The sequence below is a fragment of the Epinephelus fuscoguttatus genome, linkage group LG15 (genome assembly GCF_011397635.1).
Source record: "Epinephelus fuscoguttatus linkage group LG15, E.fuscoguttatus.final_Chr_v1".
In the NCBI taxonomy this organism is placed as follows: domain Eukaryota; kingdom Metazoa; phylum Chordata; class Actinopteri; order Perciformes; family Serranidae; genus Epinephelus; species Epinephelus fuscoguttatus.
The window spans coordinates 4,343,472-4,364,063 of NC_064766.1; the positions used below are offsets into that span (position 1 = coordinate 4,343,472).

Genomic DNA, 20,592 nt, shown 5'->3' on the forward strand with positions numbered 1-20,592 from the left:
ACTTTTTGCTGTTTTCTTTTTCATGTGCTTCAAAGCTTTACAGTACACAGTCAGTTCTTTTTTAAATACCAAAAAACAGGGTTGTGTTTTAATGCATTTACATTTGTGAATAAAAAATTTCCCTAGAATAAATAAAGTGTTCAAAAGAATGTTAGTGTCTTTATCCTCTATTGTCATTCCAAATGTAACATCATTTCTTGAAAACTGGGGGAGAGATATAAGTTTTGGCTCTAGCCAATCATACATGTCACTCCAAAAAGTATTACTATAAACACAGAAAAAAAAAAAACAAGTGATCCGTGGTCTCTATGTCCTCATCACAGAATATGCAGTTATTGTGATCAATTTTAAATCTTTGTCTAATAAGTTCTCCTGAAGGGTATATATCATTAAATATTTTAAAGTGGAGTTCTTTTGCTTTTGGAGGTAACGGTAATTATAAGTAACTTGTGCGTAATTTCTTTGAAGTAGGCAGACAGAAACTTTGAGAAGCTGAGTTCCTACTGAACTGCATAGGATAGAGAACGTTTTTGAAGAGACCACAAATTACTTTGTTAGACAAAGTCTCAACTGAGAAATCCTGACTGTCAGTGATCAGTTTAGGGAGATGTGGAGGTACAGTTAGATGAGAATGTGTATTTTTAACCATCCTCATAAAAGAAACAGGTAAACTTTTAGTAACTTTATTAAATTGTTTACAGTTACATTGGATATTAAATTTCTGCTGCTGTAGAGTGAGTGATTAATGGAAAGCTGCTTGACAGAGGCAGCAAAGTAACAGGGAACATGGCAAAAAGCAGTTACGATGCTGAATGTATTAAACTGTGTGGACTCTGAACTAATGACTAAGGAGAAATCTGGGCCCTGTGGCTGGACCAGTTGGGAACCACTGATGTTTACATCTTGTATGTGGCATACACTGTTGACCCGCTATATCCTCCTAAAGATCCGCCCCCAAAAAAGTCAAAATGAGTCAATGGTGGGTTTTCAAGGGTTAAACTTCAGAAAGCTTTTTCGTCGTGATTTTTTTTTTCTTCCTTACAATCAATGTACTCCTTCAAATTAAACCAGCCAACCAGCTTATTTGAAGAACAATCAATGGCCCTAACATGTATAGATGAATAGATAACACATTAAAATAGGACTGTTGTGGAACTCAGTGTTAACTGTTACTCTATGCTTATCAGTTAATTAATGATATTAACTGTAAATTAAGACATCAAAGTGTATCAGTACGCAATACCTTATCTATCATATTTACATTGTTTTCAACTAGCCTATCCACCTCATTTTTCACGGAAACACGGAGGCAAAACAGAACACAGCCAGCTTCCGTTTTTTTGTGCGACACTTCCGGTCCAGCACTCTTACCACTGTGTAAATGGGAATCGCCTTGTTGTTTACCTTGTTGAGTTTAGCTATGTATATATATATATATATATATATATATATGTATCACATTTTTCACGTCGCTATATCACCGTTTAGACTAATCTGATGTTTGTAAAGTCTAGTGTGTGTAATTAATAACATGGTTATCATATTAGCTGGGCTAACCATTAGCTGTTAGCCGTTAGCGGTGTCTGTAATAACTCAATAAACAGTCCGTGAAAAAAATATTTTTTCCAGCGGATGTCTTAGTTACAACAAGACTGAGCTAACTGGAGTAGTTTCATGTTGTATCCGACAACGGGAGGCTTTTAACGGATGGCGATCCTGATGTTAGCTTTGCTGCTAGTGTTAACGTTAGCTGTCCCTGTCAGCTGCAGCCACTGATGCTTTCTAGACATCGTGATTTCCCAAAACTGAATAAATACCACACATAGCAACACAGAACTGCTTTGCTAGCTCAATCATGTTGTAGCGGCTGGATGGTTGATGCGTACATGCTGATTCAGGTGCTATCAGAGCCGACCTGCGCATCACTATTGCTTAATGATCAACTCAGTCAATTAAAACAACCCGTCCTGTGTTAGGAGTGTATGTCGCCGACAGAAAGAAAGAAAGAAAAGGGGAAAAAAACTTAGAAAAGCAGCGTACACCTCACATATTTATCTCTCACAGTTGCGCGCACGTTTGGCTGGCATGCAGAAGCACCGTCTGTGTGTCGAGGCTGCGAGCCACAGCTTCAGCTGCTCAGGTAGAGAGGCTGTGTAGCCCGGTGTGTTTTTTCGCTGATTCGCATGGGTGCAGATCTGATGACAAGTTTGGGGGGGACACAATCAGTTGTGATTTTTTTTTAATTGCACGCGTGCAAATCATGCCCACAGAGCGCTTGAGATTGCCAGCATATTTCACGATTTCATAGAGGCTCATCACCATCACCAAGTCATTCAAAAAGCACTACAAAGAGAATCATATGCTTACCTTTACTGTTTATTTCTCTTAAATAGCCAGTAGTACACGGAACCAGCCATCACCCTCCTTTTCACTGCTTCGCTGTTAGTTAATGCTACTTCTGGTTTCAGGGTCTCAGGCATGTTATGTCCACTCACGTTCTCATCTCTTGCCTCTCACGGATTCCCATTTCTCCTCATCAGCTTCCCTTTCTCCCAGTATATAGGACTACTGTATACATTTGTTCAATTTCAATCTTTTAAGCTATTTAGAATTGGGGGGGACAATTTGTGTTTTTCAGAATTTGGGGGGGACATGTGCCCCCCCGGGATCTGCACCCATGCTGATTCGGTTCTGCAGGTTCTCTGCTGGTACACTGGAGACGGGGATCAAGCAGTTTGTCTCACTCGGGATAGATTGTGCTTTTTTGGTTCATAGTTTTTGATTGACGTGCAGTTTATTCGCGTTTAAAGGGAATTATTTTTACCGGCAATTACCAGACAACAGAAACGTGGGCACAGTTATCTATATAAAATACACAGACAAACTAACTAACTAACTGATTGACTAACATAAACAACTGAAAATTGAAAATAATTAGCTTGCACCGTTAGCTCCGGTAAGGGAAAGCATGAGGGAAAGCGGCTGACCGGAAGTCACGCACAAAAACTGAAAATAAGGTGGATACACTACTGTGGCCCCATCAGGCCACCCCTGTGAAACATTTGTGGGCGCACCACTAGTTATGACCACAGAGTTGTGCGTCTTTATTTAGCCCGGTGTATTCTCACCACAAATACCACCCCTAAGGTGCTCTTGAGCAAAGCACTGAGGTCCCGACTGCTGTAGTGGAGCTGTTCAGTGACCACAAAGTGATTGAGTGGGCAGCTCCAGTGGGAATGTGGGCTCTCTCTGGAACACAACTTAGTGTTTTGTCATTTATCCAGCATAAAGAGTAAATATTTAAAAGAAAACTTTTGTACTTAAGTAATGTATGTCATCTGATTTTTGTGTTCATTAACCACCTGGTACTTTACACAGTCAGCTTCCTTTACACAGTGGTACCTTGTAGCATGCATTACACAGCCAGCAGGGTGTGTGTGTGTGTGTGTGTGTGTGTGTGTGTGTGTGTGTCCAGTATGTATGTCCTGGCTATTCCTGCTATTGTTGCTAGGTGCGTGATGTCACAGTCTAACTCTGACCCCATTGGCTGTTTCTGTCTCTCCTTTTTTTGCCTGTTTCAAATAGTGTGCTGAGCTGAGGGGAGAACTGAAGCAAGCGTGGAGAGGCGGCGGGGCTTTCCTTTCCCACCATACTCTTCTTTTCCTTTTGCTGTGTGAGCACTCATCCACACCACTGAACTGAAACACTCTCATCCCTCTTTATCCACCTTCTCATTCTGTCACTGCACGTGTTCTCTCTCTATCCATCCAACTTCCAATCTATTTTGATGATCAGCAGACGTCTCAGTAAAACACCAGTGAAATCAGTTGTTCAGGTTGAAGAGCTGCAGACAGAGATCATCCTACTCTGGCAATGCAGTAGTATATTTGAGTACAGAGGTTCATCAGCCCCCCAGCCCAGAGTCTGGCTTAGTACCACAGGGTCCCACAGATGATGAGGAGGGCCAGGGGGTTCATCTCTTTCTAGACTTTCTCTTCTCCACCTTGTGTCTTCATGTTTTGGGGGTCCTCCGGTACCCCCGCCCTCTGTCGACCCCCCCGCACCCGCTGCCACCACGGCCGGCCACCCCAGTCGCCTTGTTGCCATGCCGACAGAGACTCTGGCTCCAGCCCTGCCAGATAGCAAGGCCGCTGGCCCCGCAACGGCCTTCGGCTCCGCCGTACCCCTCCGCATCCTCAATAAGGGCCCTGACTACTTCAGGAGACAGGTACTGTTACATTGCTCTGTGGAATCAGCTGTGTGTGTGTGTGTGTGTGTGTGTGTGTGTGTGTGTGTGTATGTAATCAATTATCTGTTAATATGGTTTCAGCACCAATTAATACGAGGGTAACAATCATCAGAATCCATACAGATATTTCAAGCACACTCACGTGCCCTTTAGGCAGGGGGCCTTTCATTGTGGAGGATGGACATCCTAACCCTCCCACAGGTAACACATGCAGGTAAGGCTAATTGCTGACTCTAAATTACCCGCAGGTGTGAAGATGTGAACGTGTCAGTCAGTCAATGCTTATCAGCAGTTACTGCTGATAAAAATTCAACATTTTTCAACTATCAACTTTTACATAACAAAATAGCAGGGAATTTTATGCCTCGTGTGATAGCTGAGGCAGGAGGGATTATGTTTTCAGGTTGGCTGGTCATCCATATTTCTGTCCATTCGTATGTCGTCTATACGTCTGTCTGTACATCCATTCCATTCTTTTGAACGAAATATCTCAAGAACGCCCTGAGGGAATTTCATCAAATTTGGCACAAAAGTCCATTTGACCTCGACAATGAACTGATTAGATTTTGGTGTACACAGATCAAAACTACTTTTCTGGCTACTATTCAGTGTCATATCTCAGGAACAGAAGAGGAGACATTTGGTCAGATACTAAATTTCTGACTTGGGTGTCCACGTTGAAACTGCTGATTGTATAGATCTCCTGTGCTGCAGGCAGGAGGATTTGTGTGACAAACAGACTGGATCGGCTATATTGAGTTCCCATGTATAGATATGGTTGAGTGTTGTGATTATTAACATATTATCTTTGATCTGTGTCTCAGGTGGAACCTAACCCAAAGCGCCTCAGTGCCGTTGAAAGACTAGAAGCTGACAAGGCCAAGTATGTTAAAAGCCAGGAAGTTATCAACGCCAAGCAGGAGCCAATCAAACCACCTGTACTGGCTAAGCCTCCCGTTGGTCACACCCTCCTTTCCAAAAGAGGCTCTGGGATCGGTGGAGGAGGAAATGGAGGGGGGATACCTTTCAAAGCATCCAATAACAATGCCAAGTCGGACACATGTGCAACAAGCAGCAGCAGCAGCAAACGGGAGAATTTAAACCTGGAGATCCTTAAAAATCTGCTAAACTCTTCGTCCTCTTCAGGAGCAGGATCTGAAGGACTAGGAGGTGGCGCTAAGAGTGCTGTGTTGATGAGGTCATCAGGGGGAATGGCTAGGAGCTGGACACCATCAGGGTAAATTACTGCTTTAACTTTTCAGCAATGATTAGTCTACTGCAAATGAGTCACCTTTACTGAAGCTTCCTGAAAGTTCTACTGATACTGAGCTCATGGAGATCCCCCTTTGATTTGAACAATAGCATAAAAGACACATTATTTGCTAAGTGTGTGTCAGATGCTCTGTAATGGTAACATGCATTTATTGATGTAAAACCTCTAGGTGATAAGCAACAGTTACCAACTTCTTCCAAATAATTCTTAGATTTTATATCCTGTAAGGATTTGAGCATGTGTGGTTTGTGGTTGGTAAGCTACTGTAGAGAACCAGCTGAACTATATTACATAGCCACAGTGTGGTGTACAGAAGAATCAGAGCCTAACTCCCAATGTGATGTTATCACAATTAGTTTTGCCAGAAAAACTTTGAACTCATAAATTAAAATCGATTTTAAACCCAGACCTGTGAATAATAATACAATAATACATAGTAGAATAGCAATTAAAAGTAAACTCTAAAGATTTTTTGAAATGTTAGTGCATGATATATTGTGATATAGTACATTTTGCGGAACTTTGATGAATTGTAAATTTGGGCAGCCTTGTGCACTTGCAGACTACCTAAACTATGTGTATTTCCTGACATTTGAGCTTTATTGCCAGTTTAAACCATTTTTTAAAAAAAGTAATCACAGAGTAATCTAATATAATACCATAAAATTGCGATTAAAAGCCAAGTCCCTTTTACTAGCCCAGTGTGGCTACACATTTTAACAAATAAAAGCCTGTCTCGATCAGATGCCTGGTCTGATTGCCAAGCAGTTCTTTTTTCTTTTTCTTTTTTTTTTTTTTCCCACACCAGTTCTTCAGATGTAAAATAGCAGGTTGTCAGCTACCTCACATTAGGTGTCCATTCTTCAATTACCCTGTTAATTATTTATGTTCCTTTTAGTTTCCTCTAGTAGTTAGTGTCCAGTGTCCTCAAATCAAAAGAATCAAAAGGGTTTTTCATAAAAATTGATTCAAGTTGTGAGTATGGTAAAACAGGATAAGTGTTGTGTCAGTATGCTGTAATCCTCAAATGCCATAAGTCTCTCCCCCTGATGTCTATTGGAGCTAGATCAAATGAATGATTCATAACTGATGTGTTATCTTAAGTCAAATTTTTATACAAGTAATATTAATACTGAAAGTATTTTAAGGTCTGTCCCGTATAGACACCTGTCCCAGATATAGGCCTGTTGATTTCAGTGATTTAAGCACATAATAGCCCGGGCTTTTAATTGAAGTTTTACGGTAAGTTACATTACTTTGATGGAGTAATTAAAATTATTATTACATTATTATATTTTAACAGAGTAACTAGGAATAATGTAATAATAATTAGAATTATTATCCACTAGTCCATACCAACTGAGTGCGCAGTTGCCCACGTACAGTTTCACATGGTGTGTGTTCGGGATACAGGTCATAGGAAATTGCAGATTAAATAGTCAATTGAACCCATTAAGAAGAGCAATGTATTCAGACAGAGTTTTTGTGAATTTGATAGTACGATTGCTTTATTGAAAGTACAGTAGTACCATTGCCAATAGTGGGATAGTTAGTGGGCTAAAACTGTACATTACCAGTTGAGGTAGCACGTTGAAAGTCAGATAGTTAAAGTGTTTATAAGTTGTATTGACTTAAAAGTGTGGTGCACTGGTAGTTCACATGGGAAAGGTGTGGCTAGCCCTTGTTGCAGCCGTGGGGGTTGGAATCTGGCCTTCATTCTTTGCTGCATGTCTTCCTTGCTCTCTCTCTCCCATCCTTCCTGTCATGCTTCACTGTCCTGTCAAATATAGGCAAAAAATCAATATGGCGGTCAGGCCTAAATAAGAAATTAGCTCTCTAGCGCCCCCATTTTGTTTGATTGGGTCAATGATGGAGGGGTCCCCTCAGATTATGTGTGGTCATATGCCTACAAAGTTGCGCGGTGATCAGTGAAACCCTTGAGATGTTATACACCTTTATTACACGGCTCTATTAAATGCTGTATTCTGATTGGTCAGTAGCGGCATTCTGCGGTCTGATATTACTGTGTAATGACCGCTGCTAGTAGCAACGGTCATTACACACAGTTGCTATGTAGCCCAGCGTTGCTAGGGATGCTGCCCTGCAACACTGCAGCTGTCAAACAACTTCCGAGGGAAAAAACAAACAGAAGTGGCTGATTTTAACGGATGCCGCTGAAGAAAAAGAATACTATTCCCCTGTCGGGAGTTATTTTCCCAGTATTCACCGGCTCATTATACATTATCCCTTACGTATGTGATGAGCCACGCCCTCCGCAATATTCATTGCCTCATAGAAGCTCAGTTTTAGTAAGTTTTCCAACTTTAGCCAAGAGGGAACTTTAGATATTGGTTCCTAGATTATGTTCACCGAATTTCATGCAGATCGGTCAAACTTCCTAGGAAGAGATTGATTTTAAGTGTTTTTCAAAAAATTCAAAATGGCGGAAAATCTATATAACCAGAAGTTATGGGTTCTTGATGCAAATTTGTTCCTCATGAGGAGAGGCATCTCTGTGCAAAGTTTCATGTCTCTACAACATACAGGGCATGAGATATGCCCATTCAAAGTTTGCAATTCCAATCGGTTGCTGTAGCGCCCCCCTTTGGCCAATTGATGTAATATTGCTTCATTCACATCCTCCCATGACCCTCTACCACTGTGCCAAATTTCACATGGATTGACCAAGTCAGTGAGGAGAAAAACGTGGAACAGACACACCCATAGACACACCCACAGAGTTTTCGTCATTATATAGTAAGATATATGGCGAGTGTCATTGTGGTTATACAATTAGTGCCATAGTTGCAGACGTTTAACACTATCAACGACTACTGATGACGTATCAGGGTCTTGATGGGTTATCCCATGTTATAGGGGAAGATTTCAACCACCACCCCTTGTAACTCTGTTCCAAAGGGTAAAGGGACAGTCATAAACAAGGGGTAGGGGTTAATATAAGAAATGGGATTGGGCCTTGATTTTGTCTTTCTACCCAGTTCTACAGCATTACATGTACGTATCTTTCTGTTTTCTCCTCCTAGGATGCCATTGACCTACCGATCTACAATGACACTTAATGAGCAACCACCAGACTCAGCTCCTAGTCCGAGCACCTCACACTCCCTCAGATCCTTCTCCCATTCCCTGAAGGTCCCCCCCATCAACAGTGGAGGACGTCGCAGTCCACAACAGGGAGCAAACCTCAACCTAAGCAGACGAGGTGAAGGAGTTATAGATCGTTCTCGCTCCCCATTACCGCCTCTTCTCACCTCCCACTCCTCCTCTGACCTCCTGCGCCTGTGCAATGGCAAACCACTTCGCACAGCCCGATCCAGCAGCTCCTCAGCTCCACCCCTCCCTCCAAAACCCAACCCCGCCTCGCTCCCTCCTCCTGCGCTTTCCTTGTCACTGCCTCCCCCTCGCCCAACTCCATCCCCTTCGCTCTGTGACAATACCACCCCTCAGTCGTTACCTTGTGATTTTGGAGACCCTTCCAATACTTCAACTGAAGCCAACGTGGAGCTTGAGCTTGGTTCATCTGTGGCCCGTCGCTCCTCGCTGCACAGATCTAAATCAGATCTGTCAGACCGGTATGCTCGGGCTGGTGCTGATGTGGAACGCTTTTTTAACTACTGCGGCCTCGACCCAGAGGAGTTGGAGGCAGTTGGTCCAGAGAACTTTGCGCGGGCCAACTCAGACATCGTCAGTCTGAACTTCCGATCAGCTTCTATGATCTCGTCCGACTGCGACCGATCGCGGAGATCCTCCAATGATGGGCTGTCAGACGGGGACGAGGACGAGGAGGAGGAGGCTGGGGAGCGTGTTCCATATGGCATCTCGGCTGTAGAGCGAAATGCAAGAGTCATTAAGTGGCTGTACAGCATCAAACAGGCAAGAGAGACGCAAAAAGTCTCACATGTTTAAGACGATCCTCTCAGTAGATTGGATATACTGTAAACTACAGACAAACTGCCCCATGTTTCAGAATTCATAGATGGACCAGAATTCACACAGGTGTAGAGACTGGGATCTTGGGGTTGAACAAAAAAAAAAAGTCAAAATGTTAAGATGGATGAATGAGTAGCTGGAAGAGAAAGCAAGACAGGTCTAACAAACTTGGTAAAAAAAACACAGACAGCAATTTGTTTAGAAATTAATGAAGACATGAGAAGAATGACCCTAAATCACTTAGATTTAGAACAAAGTGAACACTAAGTACAGAAAGAAATAAACTTGGACAGTCACATGAACAAAATGTTCAGGCTGGAGAGACAAACAAACATGGGACATGTCTGAAAACTGACTAGTTTAACTGTTTCTCAATGGACACTGTATAATCTGACTGTCAATTTGCTTGAGCATCAAGAGCGAAATGCACTGCAACTGTCCAAGGACCCATAAAGTGACCACCTCCATACAAAGGGTAATAGGCCTTTCTCACAGAGAACATTTTGGCTTGATTAATCAAAGCATTGTAAATGGGATTATCTTCCTACATAGTTTGCTAACTACCTAGCGTTCTATCTGTTTAATCCACACTGACTCCGACCTTTGTTCTGCCATCTCTGTCCTTGGTGGTGCCCACAAGGAGGGAAATGTGGGCATGGCCAACTTGGTATAATTGCTGGCCCCCCAATCAGCCCTGCCTGGCAAAACTAAATATTGTGTTTATTGGGGTGTTTATTTTATAAGCTAGCACAATGTTTCTTGTGAACCTAGACAACCAAAGTTATCCACTGGTACCAACCATGTCAGCATAGCTTGTCGGGAAGGGATAAAAATTATGCTACAAAGTTAGGGCCTGTGTCGACATAGCTTTTTTTTTTGCCTAGAGAAGAGCAGTGCACCCAGCATGCTTTTTTGTGCCCCGGCTCTCAGCGCTTCTCGTTGAAAATCTCTGAACTTTTTAGAAAGGCGCTGGTGTCATCACTGCCACTCTAGCCCCTGAATGATATGTCAGTCAAAAACTGTAATGACAGAAAGGTCCATTTGTGGGAGCAGATCAGCCAGACACTGAATGTTGCTGCTGAGTGTTGTGCTTTTATCCCCATACCTGTTGTAAGCTTGTTATTAACTGTGTGTTTAACCCTCTGTTAATGTAGCATTTCTTTAGCTACCTAGCTAACGTTAATGTCAAGATATTGTTGTCATAGAAACATACCCACGTGTAGCATGTTTGTGTAGCACTCTGCCTCCGCTTTTCTGCTGAAGAAAAATGCTATGTGGGCACACACCTTTAGGCTAAATTTTGGTGAGGGAACAACTGACATGGCCATTTTCAGAGAGGTCTTTTGGACTCTCACCCCAAGATATAAAAATGAAAATGGGTGCTATGGGTTCCCACGAGTCTATACCTAAATATGAGAGGGCTTGTTCTCAGTAAATGTTTTGTTCCTTACAATCAATGCACTCCTTTTAATTAAAGTTGTATATTTGTCTTTCTAAAAGTGCAACATTTAAAGAACAGTGAATGGCCTAACATGTATAGATACATAACACATTAAAATTACTGTGGGACTCTGCTTTTCTGTCCACAAAAGCAGATGTCCTGGCAGCAGCTCCTGAAGAGCTGAGAGGAAACCAGCTATGCAAACTGTCTTCACCAGGCAGACTCGCAGTGAAAATTTACTCACATCACACTTGGTCTTGGAGTTAGTGTGGATTTATACATGTGATAAACTGAATGTCTGTACGTTTCTGCAATGAGGGAGTAACAGAAGCTTTTAAAACACTAACTATGTGGATTGATCGGCTTAACACTTTGATCAGTGTTGGGGCTGTTACTGTCAACAAATCAGGCTCAAATGATTAAGAATAATCTGAGTTTTCATGATTTTGTTTATATGCAGTGCCTCCACTTCCTCACTGAGTGACAAACTAACAGGTGACCTCAGATGAGTTGTGGTAATGCTACTGTAAGGCAGTCAGCAAAGAGCTTTTATCCACAACTTTCACATCTATGGAGTCAAACCCAACATTCTTAACATTACTTCTCAGAAGGTTTGGTGTCATGATTATCTGTTCAGCATAGTTCACTAGTTACCTCCATTTCGCATTAGGAAGGAAAACAACAATAGTTTAGTTTACTGATGGATCAGCAGTTAATGAATGCTGGAGTAAAAGTCAGAGCCTGTTGTAGTGATAGACTGCGAATTTTGAATTAATTACAGGTCAGTACATTTTAACAATGCTTGAAAAAGTGACAACCCTAACCAACTTCAGCAACTGGTACCAGAGCTTCTTTGCAAACTGAAACTTGTTGCTTCTGGTTGGTCAGGGGCACCATTAACATTATTAGCTCCACCTGTGCTTTTCCTGCAATAACAAGTCAAATGTCCACTCTGAGAAAGGCCTGTGTCACAGTGTTGATGTCTCTGTTTAAACAAGTTTCGAAAAAGGTCCTGACATCTTTGCAAAACAGATACTGAACTCTATCTGTCAAAAATTAGAAATCACTTTGGAAAGTCAGTGATGCTGGTATACTGTGTGACCATAATTAATCAGCTCAGTTAACTTGAGAGTCATGAAACACAAATGCTTGTAAGCTAGCTCTGACTAAGCTATAGCTCTTGTTAAGCTGGATATTGTGATTGCTATAAATGAAGGCCTGGGCATGTGCGATGACTGAGTGACAAAGGAGACAGAGGACACTGACACTGAGGGATTTGGACGGATACATACACAATATAAAATATAGTCTCTTACGCATACTTACCCATACACCATCATATCATTATGCTGATAAATTATTAACACATTTGTCTTTAACATATTCATGTCAACTGACAAAACATTTCACTGGAGAGTTTTAGTGTCCTGTGACTGGATATGGTTATTCCACACTAACGAGAACCATGCCATTTTTAACTAAAAGAATGAACGTGTTTTTTGGTATGAAAAAAGTTAGATTTGGCCTAAGGCATAATAGATCACTAGTGGCACTATCTTAGGGCTGGCACAGATGCCACGTCTTTTACAGCCTAGAAAATGCAAGGTTGGGTGCTGGGTACTACTGTTGTCCCTACTCCGTGCCAACTTTCAAGGCTGCAGTGGTAGGGTGCACCTGAATTTAAGCTACCATAACCAGCACCTAATCATAGCCTACTTGCTAGAAATTGTGAGTTCGGAGCTGATCTTTTTCTAGATCTTGTATTTTAAGTGTGTATTAGACCTAATATATCCGTTTGACAGATGGAATGTTCTGGGTAGCCCTGCACTAAAATGATCAACTTCTTTTACATATTTACTACAGATTGATATTTACGGAAGAAAGAAAAGATATCTGCCAGCTGTGATTTGATGTTCTTCGTTATGAAATGGAGTGCCCATTGCTGCATTCCAAAAGCTGAACTTTGTTTATCTCAGGGTGCAACCATTACATCCCAAAAAATAGTTGTTTGGGAACACTTGCACGCCACAACAGTCATGCTCTTGCTTTTGAGAGCGCCTTCTGTATGACTTTATTGACAACAATGGATTTTAGGGTGCAAAACTATGGCATATGTGCAGGCCCTTTGAGTGCCTTTACCCCTTTTGGTTCAGTTTCAATGAACTGTGGTGCGTTTGCTCATTTACCTTGGTATGTTCAGGCTTGTGTGCACGTTATCATTCAAACTTGGACAAACTGCAGACCAAAGAAGTGTACCAAGACTGCTTAGGGGGTTTGGTAAACTTCCAACAAAACACAAACCAGACTAACAGCAGGGTTTTGTGATAGCTGATATGCGTTTTTTTTTAGCATGGATTCAAAAGAAGAAACTACTCTTACATTTATACATCCAATTTTAGATTTAAAAAACAAGGAGCACATTAATGTATCCAAGGTCCTATGTTTCCCAGTTCAGTATTCTGTTAACACAAGCTCCTCCTGTTGTGTTCATGCCACTTTCGTGTCACTGTCTATCCCTGAAACAGCTTTGGTTTACCTTGCATATTAATACATAAGACATATCAGAGAAAGAGCTGTAAATAGATTCAAATGTAAAATTATAACCAATAAGTAATTTTGCATGTGCAGGTTTCAGAACCCCTTTCCAGGTTTTCTTTTCCTATCCCTAACCCATTTGAAAATGGGGATTTAATCTGGCCTTAAAACTTTTTTCTGACCCTTACTTAATTGGTTAGTTGTTATTTTTTCAATTAATTTATTCTTACAATAGTTTTTAATTTCTTGGGCCGCAATTAATTTTGGAAGACATGTGCCAGTACAATTTTACCATTCTCTGAGTCAAAATTTTAGTCCCCTATCCTAACCCATGTCACGTTAAGTGAATACAGAACTAGGGAACATCTTTCTCAGGTTCCCATTATGTGCTGTACAGAGCTGGGAAACATAGGACCCTTGGAACATAGGAAATGACCCCCCAAAATTGAAATTTATATATCTTTATGACTTTTTAACAAGTCCAGATAATGATAGCTGTCTACCAGGTGAGATGTCTGTCACTTTACATATTCAAAAGAGAAGACCTATCATGCTGTTAAGTTTGATGTCCACTGGGAAAGTGGAAGCTAGCTGGCCAGTTTTGCTAACTTTAGTGCCTCCCACAGTGCATTAGCTTTTCTTAAGGTTAAGCAATTGTACTCATGTTTCATAGTTGTAAAATGAAAGAGTGTTATTAAATCTCAAGGGTCACAATTTTAATTGTAAAGTGTAAGATCCTAAATTTCTCCACTTATAAAGACAGCTGGTTTATTCAGCAATAAATAATAAACATTAATTACAGGTAGAAGAGTTTGCCAAACTACTAAAGGCCACTCTCAGCTGCTGATCAGTGTGCTGGTGTCTGTATTTTGTTCGTAAGCCGGAATGTTAGATGGGTTCCTTAATGAAGAGGCATTACCCTTTCTAACTTCCGTGTTTGATGGAATGATCGAATGTCTTTAGTCTCTTAAAAAAAAGACAGCACTCCATCAGGGTGGGAGTGTTTCTACAGAAATGATGTAGGTCTTCGGTCCTCAAAGTTTGGATGACTGAGTGCCAATTTAAGAAGCCAGCATATAATTGAGGACCGTACAGGTTCTGGACATAAGATGTCGACCATGTTGACCTAACAGTTTCGCACAAACTCTCCGCTGAACTGCTAACCACACTGAGCAGTTTTGTGAGCTATTAACACAGTTTGCTTGTCTTACACCTTCGCTACTTTGCATATGATTAGTGAGCACTTACTGTTGGGCAAATAAGTCTTGTTGAAAACATTTGATTTTAACAGTTGTGCTCTTCATCCATGAAGTTGTAGGATTTGTGATTGGGCTCACAATGCCGTTTAACATTAACTTCCTTGAGCAACAAATTTATGTCTGTCTCCTGAGGTCCAATGAAGTAAGAGTTAATGTTAATCTATTTTTCCTGGAACCTCCTTTTCTCCTCAACCATACAACATTTTCTGTGGTGGCATTTATATCTCACTTCCACATTAAATTGTCATGTTATCCACTGAAATCACTAATTTTAGTTAGCAGCACTAGCATTGATGACCAAATGTAATTTTTGCCACACTAGCAAGGCACCACTAGTTGCCAACCAGCCAGTAGCTTTCTGCAAGTTTTCATTCCTAACCTGACAGACACTTGATAGAGAGGCGCAGTTTGACACAGTTGTCATATATTAAATGCGACATTGACAGTTGAAGTATTGAAATGGACTGCGGACAATTATATGGTGCATGCATTTTATTTCACTTTCGGGGACCACACCACACAGAATGTTTCTGAGGGCCATCGTTGGCCCATGACAGCATTTTGAGCAACTATAATCTGGATGATTGCATAATATAATTTTCGGACATTCGTGAAGTTGTCAAAGTAATGCCTATCATCGATTTAATACAAAAATCAGGTTAGTTAAAGTGCACCATGACCTGGTCCCACTCCAAATCTTACTTTCTTCTGTGTTGTTCTGTGTTTTGCGCTAATGATGCAGGATGACATCACCAAAACTGTCCAATGAATGAGCTACCATTTTGTCCATACGACTTATATTTACACCTCTTAAGGCAGATTTATACTTGTGTGTCAGCTCTGTGCGCTGTAGCCTACACATGTAGCCTAAGCACGTGGTCTACGCTGTTGTGAGCAGTTATACTTGTGTGGCGCCTGTGTTACTCTGCAGTTACCACTCTATAACACTAGTCAGTGGTGGGGTGTCTGTGAAGTGCTGTAAAATTTAGCTGATTCAAAACACACCTAAAACACACATGAAACATGGCTTAATAGCGACAATAACAGACACAAGTACACAAATTGGCTTCATTATAACAGGATTCACAGACAAAACATTTGTCTTTGTTGGACACAACATGCAAACCTTATTAGCACAAACCTATGGCATTTTTCATGGTATGAATTAGCCTAGCAACAAGCGGAGATATCCCCAACTCATGAAGCCAAGATAAATCACACACAAGACCTAAAATGCTATTTTGTTGGGGGTTTGTTGTCCTCACAATTTAGTTTCTCTTATCTGTGAAATTAAAGTGAACAAAAGCTTAATTTGCACTGAAATGGTTTCAGCTTACATAAGTAGACTGGAGGCCTGCGTCGCTGCTACTTGTAGATACACTTTTGGGGTGGTGCACATCAGGCTACGACATAGGTTACTGCATAGGCTATGCTGTAGGTACAGCATTGATTCAATGAAGAAGTATAATTCCCATTTTAGTTTATATTTAATATGTCAGTGAGAACATGAAGTAGACCACAGCTATGCATTTTTTTTTTATCTTGGCTGAGAAGCAAATAAACCAAGCCAAAATAAAAAGACATTTACAAGTGCAGTCATTTCTTCATTTGTGAAATGTCTTATATACATCCACACAAATGTGTGGGAGTTCAAAAGTTAAAGAAGCACAAAATCCCTGATTGTGTTCCATGAGTCACGAGAACAATGCCTCAAGCGTTTCCCAGCTGTGATATTACAGGACACCAAAACTCTCCTTTCAAAGCAGTGTTGGTAAATATCTGTGATTATGTAGACCACCAGGCACTATAAACCTACACTGAAAGCAATACTAATCAAACTGTCTGTTCACTATTACAGGACATGTTACACTACAATACTAGCATAGGAGGGTGGAAGGTAGATTGTGGTCATTTTACATGTCAGCATTTTCTCCAAATGACACTTCAGATTTTGGGTGTTTATAGTTGCTTGTGCTGTAGATCCTAGACCACACACAGAGAAGGAACTCCAGCAGTGCTTCTGCATTATGTCAAAGAACACTTTTGACTACGTTCATGATGAGCACCTTGTCAATGCCCTCAGCTTTGCTTTGTCTCCCTCCAATTGTCTTTCTGTCCGTTTGTCTGTCTGTCTATCTCAAAGCCAGCCACAGGAAGAAACCTGTTGCTTTACTATTGTGTGTTCCCTTATAATGAAGGGGGATGGATTACCAAGCACACCTCCACCCTGACCCTCGTCATCTGTGTACATGTCTGCATGTCGCTGACATGTCTCAAGGCCTGAAGCCATATTGGTGTGAATGCAGCGCCTCAGTCAGTGTCTGCCAACTCTCAGTGAGTCTGTCTTCCCCAAAACCTACCTTCACCTCACCTTAAATCTGTGCTGCAGCTCTGCTTCAGTGTGTCAACAGCAACAGCTCTGCTGGGCTTACTTCACTTCCCTGCATAATGCTGTGTCAGAAAAAAGACACAGCTTACACAGTGATACTGGCCGTATGTATTTGATGCTTTTGAGTGTATATGGTGACAAAAAAAACGGTCCACAGTCCTTATGGGTATGGTTAGACTTGCTGCCCCATTTACACTTAGTCACTTCATGTATTTTAGTGGGTCAGAATCAAACACTAAGTGCCATAAAGAGTACAGAGATGCATACATAATCTTATCTGTGGCCAAGATAGGGGTCATTTTGATTCATATATTCATCTTACCGAGCTGACCGCTTGCTGGTCCTTCACCGTCCATTTATTGTGCAGTCTCATCACCTCTGTCTAATTAACTGACAATGATGTGCCTGGGCACACGCATGCATTTGAACCCTGCTCAAATGGAGCTTACACACGTGTGCACACAAGAGGTGCGCTACTTATAGGAGGAAGTGAGACTTGGATTGTACTGTGCAAGTTGTGTAAGTGTAAACAGATGTTTTGATACAGCTTCGCTGTTGCTAAACACTGCCCCCAATCACTTTAATTCATGAAGAATGTTTTTTCCATTCTTTGTTCATTGTGGAGGCATGCGAGAAAAACAAAGTTTTCTTCACAAATTCAAGGTAACACTTGGTGAGTAGTTGATATATAAATGGTCATTTTATGCGTGGACTATTCCTTTAAGAGTAACCTTGAAAAAATCCAAACCTGTCCTTTAAAAACTGCACACATTCTAATGAAATCCATGTTCAGTCATAATTACACTACTGACAGACCTGCTAACAATAGAGTAAATATGACATGTTTTAGCAACACAGCTTTGTAGTAATTGTAGGAGGTTTTAGGTTTTGATGCACCCCTTCTTCCTAAATAAGACTACAGCGGAAGTGAAGTGACCCCAGCTGGGAGAAAGACCCTCTCCCTGTCATCTCGCTCTGAGCTCAGGGTTGTGCTAGCATGTTCCTGTCCGGTACCCAGACCTGTCATTACCATGTGTCTCCCCGTGTCCCTCTGGAACCCAGGAAACCCCGCCGCTTCTCACTGTCAGCATTAATAAAGACAATATTGTACTGTTCTGGCAGCATCATCATGCTTCAATTTCACTTGTGTCTACATGGTGTGTGGTTTTTTTTTTGTTTGTTTTTTACCTTTGGATTGACAGATAGAGTTCTTCTGTGGTACTTGCTTTGTTTTATTTTTTTCTTCTATGTGTAAATGCTGTAAGAACAAATGTATATATTTGATTTAAAAAGCCATGTGCTGGATTTTAGTTTTCTCTGTTTGAAGGTTTATGTGTTACAAAAGATTCCAAACAAAAAACTGCTGTTTTGCTCTTTGCCCTTGGTACAGAACTGCCTGATCACACCAGGCAGGGGTGTTTCAGAGGCGTTGTGTTGACTGTGTTTTTCGACGTGGAAACTGTTACATTTTGCTTGATTGAAAAAAAAAAGTGTTCATGTTTAGTTTCTTTTGATTCTTTCAATAAATGGCTTCTTTTGCCATCTCTCTCACTGAGGTGTTTATCTCTCAAAGTAACTTTTGCTGAACAGCGACCACTTTGACCTCAAGTGCCAAACACAGAATAATGGTACACTGCATTTCTCTTTTCTTCTGAAGACTCTCTTGAGGCAAGTTGAATCCAAACATGCAGTCTTGTGACATGTGGACTGAGCCCTGAATATCTCGAGTGTGCAGGGCCATGAGGGCGTGAAATGAGAAGGAACAAGAGATCTCAAGTCTTTCCATATGGTCAGATTGCACAGTAAATATTCCCATAATATGAGCTGCTAAACAATATATTCACATTAAACTTCAGCTGAGGATCCTCAGCCTATCTAAATTATTAGTCTATGCAAATTCAGTTTGTGCATTATCAACCATCACTTCATCAATTAATGTATACGCCAGTAACACAGACACCCCCAGGAACTTCTTTCTCTGCTCAGGATGCCATCACTCCTCTGTATCTTTACATTAAGAATAGCTGTTTGCTGCTGTATTAGTGCTCTAAATGTTTTATAAAGGACCTTTTACCTGTCTGTCAAAAGTAGATAGGTTCCTCCACTGCTCATTGCTTAAGATAATCTTAAGACAGCCAGTTGTGATGTATACACTGAGGAACTGCTGCACTAGTCTGCTGAGATTTGTCAGTTTGCAGTTGACTTCTTTGAGAGGATTTTTAAAGAAGAGTTGAAAGAAAGGCCAGAGGTGGTGCAGTCTTTCTGTGAGGACCTACCCAAGGTCACTGCAAGGCCAGTGCAGAGCTGGAGGCACAGATCTCTGCTGAGGAGCTGCATGCTGTGCTGCAGAACCTGGAGAGTAGCAAGGCTGTAGGGATAGGAGGTCTACCTGCAGACTATTAGGAGACTTTATGGCCTCTTAGGACACATTCACACTGGCGCTATTTGGTCCACTTTAAACGACCCCTGGTCCACTTCCATGGATAGTTCAGTTTGTTTGGAGTGGTGTGAACGCTCATTCGAAATGTGCGGAACAAATGAGCAAACCCTGGTCCGCTTGAAAACTGGGGGTCTCGGTTCACTTGCAAGTGAACCCTGGTGCAGTTTGCTTACAATGGGAAATGCAAACAGACTATCCAGCGAACTAAAGAGAGGAAGTTATGTAGAGCGCAGTGCATTTTGGTTAGAAAAAAAAAACAAAGCCAACAGCGCAAACTGGGAGAAGCAGAGATGAAAAAAGAAAAAGTTGGAAAATGTCTTGTGGGCATACATGGAGTAATAAGGATGTGCAGGCGCTTACTGATATATGGTCAGAGGACTATATATTGCAGTTGCTGGCTGAAGGGGATGGATTTCCGTTTTGGGTCCTGGCCAATCGATGAGCTGGGTTTTCTTCTTCCTCATGCTTTTTTTCTTCCTGGTCAGTGGTGGTCAGCAGCTGTTGTAACTACGTGACATTGTCCAGGCGGTTTGGTCCACTTTAAAAAATGCAGTGTGAAAGTGAATCGAACCAAATGAAGGTATGACATTTTTTCGTTATTCCCCAGCCAATCGAACCAAGTCCCCCGGACTACACTGGTGTGAATGCGCCCTTAGAGTCAGTTTGAGAAAAGGGCAGAACAGTGCTGCTCTCTCTTATTTTTTTTTGTGGGTTATCTCATTTTAAAAGTTTGGTTTGTAGTTTTTTCAAGAGCTGCAATTAAGCATCCCTGTCTCACCGTCATGCCTCCGTTGATTGTTGTCATGACACCTTGGGCCTCTGGGCCTGTGCCCAGTAGGCCTGCTCAGTAATCTATCCATGGCTTCCAGCAGGTCAAAGTTTACACATGTACACATGAAATATCAAAATGAAATGACCAGATTGCTCTCCTTCACTCTCCCAAGAGGATCTACCCATAGGTTTGTAGATGCCTCATGAAATTTCTCCTAGTGCCACCATCAGGTCAAAATATCAACTCTAATGGCTGCCATTAAAAATAATTGTGTAGGGGTGAC

The 20,592-nt window shown here is 41.4% G+C and overlaps 1 protein-coding gene across 1 annotated transcript in view; it reads left to right on the forward strand.

Annotated features, from left to right (window-relative positions):
* fam110b (family with sequence similarity 110 member B) overlaps positions 1-18,645 on the forward strand; it is a 75,823-nt gene extending 57,178 nt beyond the window's left edge. Inside the window, exons 3-5 of the mRNA XM_049599429.1 lie at positions 3,586-4,228; positions 5,074-5,486; positions 8,567-18,645. Of these exons, the coding sequence (XP_049455386.1) occupies positions 4,106-4,228; positions 5,074-5,486; positions 8,567-9,449 (1,419 nt within the window). The 5' untranslated portion in view covers positions 3,586-4,105 and the 3' untranslated portion in view covers positions 9,450-18,645. The remainder of the gene's footprint in view (positions 1-3,585; positions 4,229-5,073; positions 5,487-8,566) is intronic.
* The last annotated feature ends 1,947 nt before the right edge of the window (positions 18,646-20,592 follow it).